Below are 13,043 nucleotides of genomic sequence, written 5' to 3'. Positions count from 1 at the left end.
GAAAATGTTACAGATAATTTCCAATTACTTTATTTTTATGATGTTGAAATGTTTTGTAGTAAACCATTCAACTTTTTGTGAATTATGACTATGTATCTGGAATTATTAATTCTCTCCTTCCAAACCATACCACCCATCTTCTTAGGTCCCATAATTTCCACTTTTTGAAGGTAATTTTTCCCCCTAAAATGTATAAAAGCCCAGGTGGTAAGTGGACTTGTCTGTAGGCTGTTATGCATCAATACGGTCTACAGTCTGTGTCGTGGTAATTTTTGCAAGATATATGTGGAAGAAGTTAATAAATGTCTTGCTTTATCTTGAAATGACCACACTTATAATTTTAAGAATAAGCTTTCACTTTTTTGTGTCAACTACAGTCCATCTGCAAAGTCTCTTTGAAGTAGCGAGCTCTGCGTGTCTCGCCTCGCCTTGATGTTGGCAGCACATTAGTGTCCCTGTATAAGCAAGGGGCTGGGATTCACTCCTAGTGGCTGCAGTTAGGATGCGAGATGGTATTCAACATTATTACAATTAAAACATTGAAATTAATTAATTTACAATTAGATACACTGTACTCACCATTATCACAGTAGATCTGGAAACGTTTTCCTCTTTCGTGTGCTACCAGTACAAAATTAAGGCTTTCGTGGCCATTTGTTGACAAACTGCGTGTTGGCTTCAGTCTCGAGTTCTTCGGCCGATGTTTGTTTCATGATTTTTCTGACGTTTCACCAAGACAAGTGGCTGCCATTGTCAGAGCTTCACCCTGCATTGCTGGTGGTGGACTGGAGTTAAGCTTGCGGCCACAGATCATATGTACCTGGCACGACAATGTCCAAGGGCTTTTCTGAGGTTGTTTCCCTTGCGGTTCTCCTCTTGCTACCTGTAACCATCATTCACTGCAGCACGGGAATCCAGGATCCATTCATGTTGAGGCTTCCTTCTTTCTTGTTGAAGGTGTTGTCATGTTTGTGTATTCCTATAGCTTCTCTCGGCTTCACATAGTGCGGCTCTGTCGTGACTAATTTCTTCAGCCTGTCCCACCCTGCAGTACCACTTGCATTCTGTGATCCTGGTGTTGATTGATTGCTCAGTCATTCCAACATAAACATTTCTGCATGTGCATGGTATGCGGTATATTCCCAAGATTGCAAGTCGATCCTTGTTTGTCAGTTTATAAATAGTTGTCAAGCTATGTTCGCGCAATATACAACCGATTCTGGTCGTCACTCTTGGAATGCCTCAAGTGTCTGATTCATTTACACTTTTTATATTATTGGTGGAATACCTGTTGCTCCTCAGAACACTTTCGAGGTGTTTCATATCATATGTGAGATGCTGCGGCTCACATATTTGTCTTGCTCAAGTTATGAGTGTGTTAATCGTGCTCCTTTCTGGCTTGGGTGGTGATTCGACAGTTTGTGAAGGTATCGGTCCATGTGTGTCACGTTTCGGTACACGACCTTTGTGCCATACATTCCCAGTGTGATATTAGGCCAGGTGAAGAAATCGACCCTGGCAGAGCATGCGCAGTTTGAGGCTGACCGCATAGTAAAATTCACCGACGGCTGTAGAGAAGATCTATCACACCTGCTTGTTTAGAGAAAAACATGAGAATAGTTTCCAGAAGAAAGAGGAAAACCAAGTTGAACGGATCCTGGATTCCTGTGCTGCTGCAAATGATAATTGCAGGCAGTAAAAAGGAAAACCGCACCAGAAATGACCACATTGGCACACCAGGTACATATAATCTGCAGCTGCGAGCTCAACTCCAGTCCACCACCAGCAACGGAGGGTGAATCTTTGACAATGCCAGCCACTCATGCTGCCAAAACGTCAGAAAAATCCCCAAAAAAATGTTGGCCAAAGAACCCAAGACAGGAGCCCACAGGCAATTTGTCACAAGTGGACACAAAAGCCATAACAATTTTGTACTACATCTCTACAGGGAGTAGATATGCAGTTGTACTGAGGCCCAACAACAGTAGAAGAAAGAACAATTGATGTCCTCTCTTGCCTTTCTGTTAACGGTGTCAGCAGGTAAGGGCTACACCGAAGTTTTTCAAATGTAAGAACCTTTTCACCACCACAAAAGCACATGGTATATATGGCAGGATGGAAAGAGCTTTTCCTAGTAAGCAAATTCACGCAACACAGTGGTACTTGGCAAGAATGGATGAGGAACATTTAACATTTTCTATCAACCAAGTAGCAGAATGCATCGAGACAACTCGAACAAGATCAACAGCATCACTCACAGGAGCATTCAGAACTAAGTCTGACAAGGATGCTGACCAGGATGTCGTTTGATTCAAATTTTAGTTTCTTTAGCTTCTCAATGAAATGTCCTAAATCCTTTATGTATATGTCGCTGCACTACGCGACTGAAGAAAAATTTTCTAAGATGTCAGAAGCTGATTGACAAGGCACTTCCCGACATATCATGCATAGTGGTCAATCTCAGTGAATGATGATTGACCAAAAAGAAACAGTCTGTCCTTCAAAAAGGAAGCAGTTTCACTATCGTCCCAAGAACTTTACTTATGGAAGGCATCATTGGTGATAGCAAAGCAGCCATTCGGACCATTCTGAGTTAAGGAAATACACACTGAATCATTGGTGATAGCAAAGCGGCCATTCGGACCATTCCAAGTTAAGGAAATACATACTGTAACAGCTAGGATACTGTGCCAAGTGAAACTGCCAGCTTGCAATGCCGACAAGACTATTTTGGTACTGCCTGCTGATAAGGGAAATTCGACTGTCGTAATGAAGACCAAAGATTATGAGCAGAAGATCTGGAACCTATTAGATCCAATGACGTACCGAAAACAAGGTGTAGGTCTGATGCAGCGGATTACATGGAATATGAATCGGTTAATCAAGGCTTCTTCTTTTGGCATACAGAGAAACCTGTGCAACACAGGAGCCCCACCAACTCAGCTGTCTGGATTACCGAAGATCCATAGGAATAATTTTCCAATAAGACTGATTGGTAGTACTCCTGGCATACTGATGTATAAACTGGGGAAATACTTGGCCTCTCTGCTCCAGCCACATGTGGGGAAGACTGACATATACATAAAGGATTTAGGACATTTCATTGAGAAGCTAAAGAAACTAAAACTTGAACCAAACGATATCCTGATCAGCTTTGATGTTGTTTCTTTGTTTACCAAAGTGCCTCTCAGCAACACTCTGAAACGCATCAGTTCCATTTTCTTGCAAGACATCACCAAGCCATTTCATGCATGTCTCGCCATGAGCTATTTCACATGGAGTGGCAACTTTGTGAACAGCTGGGAGTGTCACCATAGGTAGTTCTCTTAGTCCAGTGGTGGCCAACTGCTTCATGGAAAAATTTACCATGGAAGTAGAAAAGGATAAATAGCTATCCTTTCTAGATGTGCTGGTGACAAGGGATGGCAAAAACCTGGGACACAGCATGTATCGAAAACTGACACATGGATTGATACCTGCACATACTGTCAGATCACCAACCAAACCAGAAAAGAGGCATGATTAATGCACTCGTAATGCGAGCAAGATGAATATGTGAGCTGCAGCTCCTCAGATGTGAGACGCAACACCTGGCAAGCGTTTTGAGAGGTAATGGGCACTGCAACAGTTATATAAGAAATGTAACACAGTCAAACACTCCGTGAAGTGACACATCAGAAAAAGAAATCTGTAGTAAGGCCTTTATACTATACATACCCAGAATCATGGACAGAATCGGCCTTATATTCTGCAAACAAGACATAAAGACTATATATAAACCAACAAAGAAGATCAAAGAGAGTTTCAGATCGGCAAACGAGTAAAGGGACCCACTTGCAATGTCGAGAATATTCTGCATACCCACACATGCAGAAAAGTTTATGTTTGAATGACTGGACTATCAATCAAAATCAGGATCACAGAACGTAAGTGGCACTGCAGGTTGGAGCAGATGTTCAGAGAAGCTATAGAAATACACAAGTATGAGAATAGCTTCAACAAGAAAGAAAAAAGCCTCAAGGTGAATGGTTCTTGGATTGCTTTGCTACAGTAAACTATGGTTGCAAGATGCAAATAACAAGAGGAGAACTGCACCAGAAATGACCACCGAAAAGCCCTTGGACGTTGGCAAGCCAGGTACATATAATCTGTGGCCACAAGATCAACTGCAGTCCACCACCAGCGATGGAGAGTGAAGCTTTGACAACGTCAGCCACTTGTGCTGGCAAAACATTGGAAAAATCATCAGACAAATGCCGGCTGAAGAACCCGAGACAGAAATCAACAGGCACCCTGACCAATGTTTCACATGTAATCGAATGCAGATAATCAGTTATTGCTGCCTCCAGTTCATCTGATGTATTTGGGTTATTTTGATATACAAAAAATTTAGCCACATCCCAAAGGAAATGGGTGGAGACAGATCCGTTAACTGGGGGTTGCCAGAGACCTTTCATAATTACTCAGTCTTCAAAGATTTCTTCTAAAAGTCATAGGGAGTGGTGCACCATATGAGCAGTAGCATTGTCTTGTTGGAAAAATGAATGATTGATTGTATTTTCATTCATCTGGGCGATACATGTATAACCTAAAGTGACGGTAGTATCCAAAAAGATCAGCCCTATAATTCCCACTCTGTTGTGGCAACCCACACACCAATTTTGTCTTAAGGTGTGTGGATTTCTGATGACCAAATTTGTGAATTTTGGTAAGTAATGTAGCCAGATAGTTGAAACCAAGCCTCATCACTGGAAAAGATTCGATCTGAAACACCAGCTCCGTGTCACTTAACAAATTGCTGAAACTAATCACAATATGCTATTCGTTTCGCATGGTCCGTAAAGTGTAATTGCTGCATAGCAATTTTGTAGGGATACATCCCCAGTTTTTCAGTTACGACTTTACATGCTGTCGTATGAGAGACTTTAGTCTGTTGCTATAATCTCCTCAGTCACTTTGTTGGACTCTGCAACATGATGATGTCTGAAGTATCGTCAATCTTCCGTTCTGTTAAAATTGTGTGCCTACCTGTTTGTGGCACATTATGAACTGAATCTGCTGTCTGAAATCGTGTCCAGTATCACAATGTGAACATCTCAAACCAGGAAAACACAATCTAAATTGCCACGTCACATGCTTCGTAAAGTTTCCTTTTGTATGGAAAAGCTGTTCCACTAAAAACACTCTTTCTGCAATGGTAAGCATTCTCACTGCACTCAGGTTACACAAGAACCAGACCATTACACAACTAACAGCTGCAATGCATACATAACACTACGACACCTCCCAACCTCCCCCCCCCCCTCCCCCACCCCCCACCCCCACCTCCTTCCACTGCATGTCCATGGAACACGTACAGGCGAGACTTGAATGTGCTGCCAGTCTTAAGTGCCCTGCGAGGCAAGACACATTAGGCTCGCCACTGCAGAGAGACTTTTGGACATATGGTACTGCTGTAGTTTGTGGATCACTTTGACAGACTAATTTTTGACACATCTTACTACTCTTTGAATCTTTTTCCACTGTTCAGCTAATGCTATTTGGTGAGTGTGTCAGACTACGGTAGACTACTCAAGAATCACCTCACTCTTACTTACTCATTTGTGAACAGCCTGGAGATATATTTGTTATATATATATTTGCAGTTTGAAAAGGAGGAAGATTGGATCATTATATATGTCATACTGACATCCAACTGAGCAAGATTATACAAAAGCAATGGATTCAGATTTGAGGAAATGAGGTTCAAACCTGGCAATCCAGGGTTAGATTTTCAATCATTTCCATAGATACCAGGATGATTCCTCTGAGAAAAACATAGCTGAATTCCTTGTCCATTCTTGTCCAAACAGAATCTGTACTGCGTCTCTAGTCTTGTTGTCAGTGGGACACTTAACTACTGTATAATGCTTCCTCCATTGGCATCCATATAATTAAGAACAAGGTGTTAGTTTAATTGAACAAGGACAGTGATAGGAAGCAATTGTCCTCTCTTTGGCTGGTGTTATCACCATTTGTCTTTTTGTCTCAAAGCTCAGAAAACCCTAAAAACAGAATAATTTGTCTGGGATTTGCACCCCACTCCATGTGGTTAACTAAAGTAATCTTTTGCCATATTGCTCCTTAGCTATATTTTTCATGGAATCATCTACAAAAACTCGGAAGCAATCTTTGAGATATTTTAAACTGTCTTTGCTTAGAAATTGATTGAAATACTTCTTTTAGCAGCAACATAACCTAGAAATGGATCTGAAATCTGCCATTGGATTGTGTGTACTTAATTTGTTACTTTAACAGTATTATGAAAAGGATAGGTTGCTACTCACTGTAAAGATGACACATTGAGTTGCAGACAGGCAAGACGAAAAGACCTACGTACAAGCTTTGGCCATAGTATTCTTCAGGATGGAGATGGGAGTGCACGCGTGCTCATCCATATGTGTGTGTTTTGGGGGGGGGGGGGGGGGGGGGCAAAAATTGCAAATTAATTTTTTTCCCGTGTGTGTTTTCATTACTAGTAATGTTGCAACATTATTATTTCTTCTTTTAGTGGTTGATTGTTTTATTGGTTTAAGGGCTTCTGTTATGTTTTTGGCCATGTGGATTTGTATTATATTTAGAATTTTCATGTTGTAGTGTATGATGTTTTTTTTTTTTTTTTTTAATTTTTATTTATCTTTTTTTTTCTGTTTAGTATCACACGGCAATTACCAACAGCCAAGTGATCTACCCATAGGTTCAGCAAAAGAACAAACCATCATGTGGCAGCAAAACTCTTACCTGGGTGATTCAGGTATCCATTCTGGAGCCACAACCCAGGCTCCATCATTGACTGGAAAAGAAGAAGACATGGAGTCAGACCAACTGATGTTTGACTTAGATCAAGGATTTGCCCAAGGTTTTACCCAGGACCAAGTTGATGGTAAGCTTACTTTAATTTCTTTATATGTTTACATGTAAAACTATAATATTGAATACTACAGGCACAACTGCATTACAGAATATATTTATCATAATGAATATTTTCTATGGTCTTTTATTTAAGAGTTGTATCAAAGTTGTTTTACAATATTTTGTCAACTCTGGAATTAATGTCTAATGATAATCTGATAAGGGTGTCATTGTGATTATTATTCAGTCACATTTCACTGTGTCAATTCTAGAAGGCAAAGAATATTTCAGAAAACAAACATTGAATGTACACCATACTTGCATGAGTAAGTGCGATTAGTTGAATTTCGTAGTTAGTTTACTTGTTACCTCAATGTCATTATTGTAATAGGATGGTAGGTTACATGATGCTAGCAATCAAAGTTAATTGTGGAGCATTATCATTATCTATATTTTGTACAGTGTGACCATGTACAACACGATAAACATTGCTGTAGGTCTACAAAGACTGTGATTTAAGCTTTGTTGAGATGTTTCAAACAGTATGTTCTTAGTTCATTGAAATGTTAATATTCAAACCAAAAGCATTTTCTTGTGGAAGTGAAACTCTCCAGTCTCCTCACTTCATTCCAAAGCATTCATATTCCATTGGTTATAGATTAAACTCATACATTATAAGTTATTTGAAATGGATTTCTTTTTTGCATAGATGTTAATTTCTCTTTTTTTTCCCTAATGTATGTTGTATTAATTTTATGTTCATTGTTGGGTTTACAGAGATGAATCAGCAATTGAGTCAGACACGTTCTCAGAGAGTTCGTGCTGCAATGTTCCCCGAAACTCTAGAAGAAGGCATAGAGATTCCATCCACACAATTTGATCCAGCTCAGCCAACTGCAGTTCAACGTCTAGCAGAACCAAGCCAGATGCTCAAACATGCAGTAGTCAACCTAATTAATTACCAGGTGTGAAATGTTTACATTATTTTTCAGTGTACTGGATTTGCCCTGTAGTATTGACCCCTGTAGCTTTGTATGATTTCCATTGTTCATGTGTGTATTTTCACATCCTACAGGATGATGCTGATTTGGCAACTAGAGCAATACCTGAACTTATAAAACTGTTGAATGATGAAGATCAGGTTGTTGTTTCTCAAGCTGCAATGATGGTTCACCAACTGTCAAGAAAGGAAGCATCAAGGCATGCTATCATGAACAGTCCACAGGTAATAAACTGTCATTTTTATCATTCTGTGTTGTGCAAGTATTTAATAGCTCAAGTTAAAAATATGAAGGTCTCTCATCATCCAATCTCCTGGTATTCAGTTTCACTGACACCATCTTTTTGAATGGCCTTTACAGATGGTTGCTGCTTTGGTACGAGCAATTTCAAATAGCAATGATTTGGAGTCGACAAAAGCAGCTGTTGGTACGTTACACAACTTATCTCACCATCGTCAGGGTTTGCTTGCCATTTTCAAAAGTGGTGGCATTCCAGCTCTTGTAAAACTGCTCAGGTACGACTTGAAGAAAATTGGTTACCTATTCATATGAAAGTAATATTGAAGTTCCAACCTGTGATTTTCAGTTCACAGGTCTGATTGTTGTCTAAATTTTCTTTCAGCTCGCCTGTTGAGTCTGTACTATTCTATGCCATTACTACACTGCATAATCTTCTTTTGCACCAAGAAGGTTCGAAAATGGCAGTTAGATTGGCTGGAGGTCTGCAAAAAATGGTTGCACTGTTGCAGCGGAATAATGTGAAATTTCTTGCCATAGTAACAGACTGTCTCCAAATATTGGCATATGGAAACCAAGAAAGTAAACTCATTATCTTGGCCTCTCAGGGGCCTGTGGAGTTAGTTCGCATACTCCGCTCTTATGATTATGAGAAGTTGCTATGGACAACATCGCGTGTTCTGAAAGGTATTGATTAGCTTGGAAAGGAAGAGTTGTTACCAGCATTAAACATGAAACATATATTGAGTTTAAATTGATAAATTTGTAGCTGAGAATTGGTGTTCATCTTATAATCATAAAGCTAATTTCATTTCTGTTTCAACAGTATTGTCAGTCTGCTCCAGTAACAAGCCAGCAATTGTTGAAGCTGGAGGCATGCAAGCATTAGCTATGCACCTTGGTCATCCAAGCCAACGCCTTGTTCAGAACTGCCTGTGGACTCTGCGCAATCTTTCAGATGCCGGAACTAAAGTTGTAAGTATATTTTTATTTGTAGGCTTCATAGACCTGGCAGTCCATGGAATGTTTTCGTATACAGTGGAACTTCAATTTTATGTTATCTGATTTTACATTTTTTGTGATTCTATGCCAGAAATTTCCAGCCCCTGAAAAAAAAAAAAAAAGGCCCCAAGGTCAATGCAAAAAATTCCCCAATTTTATGTATCTTCCTAGTAAGGTTAACCTCAATCTACGTTCTTGCTAGACTCGCTTGGCTTCGTCCGTTTTCTTTGTAGTGACATTTGATGTGATTGAACAAGTTATAAGTGGCACTTTGCATCACAGGTGGTGGCGGAGTTAAGGCGAATATTTTTGGCTGTTGCGGAGAGGGAAGTTGAGAGGAAATGCTATTGTAATCCACAATCAGCATTGCCTATACAGCTTGCAATGTTTGATCTTCACAGCACAATTATGATACAGCTACTGTTAGGTTGCAGCGGCAATGGAAAAACAGGACAGTTGTTGCAAAGTGTTTTGGGCTAAGCCATTTGCATGTATATCCGATGTTGTGTATTCGGCAACAATATCAATTTTCAACCTTTTAAATTCAAACACTGTGTCTCAAAGAATATACTCAATCAGATTCAAGAAAATGTCAGTCATTTCCGGCTAGTGAGTTCTTATTGGCAGGCGACTTGTTATGTCACACAAAAGCCAACGCAGCCACCACACCACACTAAATCCGGTTTTTCAAGAGAAAATTACTGGTCAAAATTGACTATTCGAAGTGTATGCACCTTTTGTACTTGCATGTAAATCAGCGATCAACCATGACACAAGTGTGTCTGTGACATCAGTGATCTGTACATGGTGCCATATGTGGAGTTCTAAATTTCCAAGTATGCTGCAAGCTGTGTGTGCGCAGAAACAAGGGACTGTGGCGGCGTCTGCTGACATTGGAGGGTACATTATATTCTGCTCGAGTTCACTCCTGCTATATAAATGGATTTTGTGATTTCGTGTCTTCTTAATCCTTATTGTGTTGTTTACTTTGTTTTTGTGGCACACTGAAAAGTTGCACAAGGTCCTGGTATTTTTTCCTATTAGTGTTCTCCTACAAAAGACACGAAATATCGGAGAGCAAAAAATATTTATGTTTTACCAGAGCATATACAACCTGGGTGATCCGGGAAAAACCCGGGAATTTTTTCATCCAGGAGAAAACTGGGAAAAACCCGGGAATTTTTTAGAATTCCAGGAATTTTTCATTGTTTTAGTTTTCAGTTAAGTTTGTGTAATTTTGATTGGTAAGAACTGATCCTATAACAAAGGATATTACTGTATCCCGCTACAGCAGAATAATACTGCAGCAGTAAAGCACGAATGAGAGAAAAAAAAGGAAATAAAACTTAAATTGCGAAGGAAATACGCCATATACAACAACAAAACACCATTCTCATACAAGAATCTGCCAACAGCGAAATGTGTCAAAGGCTTTAGGAACACTATGCAATGCTTCATAACAACAAATTGCCTCCGATGAGCATGACATCATGACATCACAACTGTTTACGTTAGATTTGTTTGATAGTTACGAGCAGGCCCATGCGAATGCGCAGCTGAGTCGCAAAGGAGTAGTACCTTCTCCCACCTCTGGCTACAGAAATGTGGCCTTTGGCTGAGTAAGCACTGGCAGCAAGTAACCAGATGCTACCCAGGAAAATTTTATTGGCGACCAAATTGCCAGATTCACGCATGTGCATCGGGCCCGGATCTTTGGGGGGGGGGGGGGGGGGCAAATTCATATTCATATTCTTGAGGGAAAAAAAACCTTGTTGCACAAAGTGCCTAGCATCTAGCGCATGTTGGTCTATTGATTATTCATATGATTTTAAATGCATCCTTCTTAGTTTTTAAACATTTTTAACACATTCTAAATTGATTTCTGAATAAATCTAAGCTGATTTTTGAATCCGTGTTTAGTGTACTTGATGTCTCTGCCAGGGGAATCCTTGGCGCATCTAGCAATAAACTTTCCTGCTGACAAAAGGGGATGGGGCTTTATAAACTGAGCATAATAAAGCCGTACGGGTGAATGCCAGTCGCTCTTTGTCTGTGTGGCTGATTAGGTTTTCAAATGATCAACGTTGTTATAATTACTAAACAAAGAAAAAAATCCATAGATTCAGACTATCAGAGTGGAAATATGCAACTAACAGGAATAATAGGTAAGAAAGATTACGTATTATCTCCTCGGTATATCCAAGAAAATGAAATTTTGGCAGAAAATTTTTGGCCAGATCGCTGCACTAGTAAGGGCCAGCTGTACAGTCCCCAGCTATCAGCCGCTGAATTTCTGTCTTGGAATAGCACGAAAAATGCTTGGTACGAACACATAATAACGCCTAAACGGAGAATAATCACGGGATAACTAAACTGGTATTTCTGGCAGAGTTAGTGAAATTAACCGGAGATTAGGTTTTGACAATGGCAGGAACAGTTACAGAATTAATGATGACAAGATTGTTAGTTAGAACGAGAAAGGAGTAGAAACAGGGACATCACACAAATCATGGAGGAATATGATGATTCCAAATTTATATAAAAAATGCATGCTATTACTTTTTGATCTCTCACTTGAGAAACTTGTGCCTATGAATGAAATGTGAAATTGTTTTTCCAACATAAAGCTTTGTGCTTGTCGTAAGCCTAATAAACATTTGATATTGGTACTTCGTGAATTATGTTCTGTAGTGTTTTAAAAATGACATTTTGTGCCAAAACAGTGTCGTTTATTTGGTGTTTGTTCCAATTGCTGCAATATTAGAAGGCCTATTTTGTTTTATCTAACAGACAGTGACAAAATAGACGTAATCAGATCGAGAAACCACGCTAGGCTTAGGATATTATTTGTAGTAACAGCTTTTTCAGTATTAGACAACGACATTTAGATTTTTCATGTAGCAAAACTGTGATGAACTTCGATGAGGTAATAGATTCTTTCGCAAAAAGTAAAGCATGCCATGTAAAGCTGTAGCAACATTAGAGGGAAAAAAGGCTAGGACCTAAGGATTGAAGAAATGTGTACTGTCTTGCTTGTCTCTTGTCTTTACTGGTTTTATGTATTATAGTTTTAATTTTATGTCACACAAAACAGTAATTTATTAGTTAATAGGCACTAAAGAGTGCAAATTTTCCGAGTGTTCTTGTTCTCCTGGTTACAATTAACGGCACCCAGTATTAATTGCGTTTTTAATAAAAGAAGTGGGGCAGGATGTCAAACTGGCTGAGTGGCAGCAGGAGAGGCACCACAGGACATTTTAATTTCCACTGTCCTGAATATAGTTTGATGGCATGCATTGAGTTGCACAGAGCGAAATACAGTGATGTGCAGAAGAAAAATGCTGTGTGAAGAGGCGTGGCACTGCGCTTTGGCACACTTAAGACCAAATAACATGTCTTGCATTTTCTCGAGCGTATACGTTTTTATGTATCAGACTGTTCAGAAAGATGTGCACTACAAAATGAACATATATTTGAAAAGCCGATTTTTGTAAATTTTTGACGTCCTATCTCAAACACTCAAGGAAGGGTAGACTCCACACTATTGGGTAGTTTCAACTATTCGCTGCATTTCAAATGCTCATTTTCATCTTCTAGCACATATAGCGTTATGCTATAATAAAGAACCAAACGTGAGATAATACAGTACTGGTTCTCTAAGAGAATTTATATCCCGAAAACAACACTGAAAAGCTTAACATCAAGTCAAGGCCTACTTCATAGGTTTGAACACAATCTCATTTTACTTATGCAGTATCAAAAAATCGGGCAATGATTGTAATCAGATAAACTGGTGGGTTACAGCTTGAGAAACTCTTTCTAGTGTATTGGATTTTATTTTTCTTGTTGCCATTGGCAGTGCCAGCAAAATTTGTTTGTTCATATCACAGCAGAATTTCATGTGTACCTAAT

General features: G+C 39.4%; 1 protein-coding gene across 1 annotated transcript in view; it reads left to right on the top strand.

Annotated features, from left to right (window-relative positions):
- Positions 1-13,043, top strand: part of LOC126170077 (armadillo segment polarity protein) — an 88,247-nt gene that overhangs the window by 36,283 nt on the left and 38,921 nt on the right. Inside the window, 6 exon segments of the mRNA XM_049920695.1 lie at positions 6,695-6,922; positions 7,669-7,856; positions 7,967-8,116; positions 8,253-8,407; positions 8,515-8,816; positions 8,956-9,104. Of these exon segments, the coding sequence (XP_049776652.1) occupies positions 6,695-6,922; positions 7,669-7,856; positions 7,967-8,116; positions 8,253-8,407; positions 8,515-8,816; positions 8,956-9,104 (1,172 nt within the window).

Source organism: Schistocerca cancellata, chromosome 1, assembly GCF_023864275.1.
Source record: "Schistocerca cancellata isolate TAMUIC-IGC-003103 chromosome 1, iqSchCanc2.1, whole genome shotgun sequence".
In the NCBI taxonomy this organism is placed as follows: domain Eukaryota; kingdom Metazoa; phylum Arthropoda; class Insecta; order Orthoptera; family Acrididae; genus Schistocerca; species Schistocerca cancellata.
This window is presented reverse-complemented; position numbering and strand designations above follow the sequence as displayed.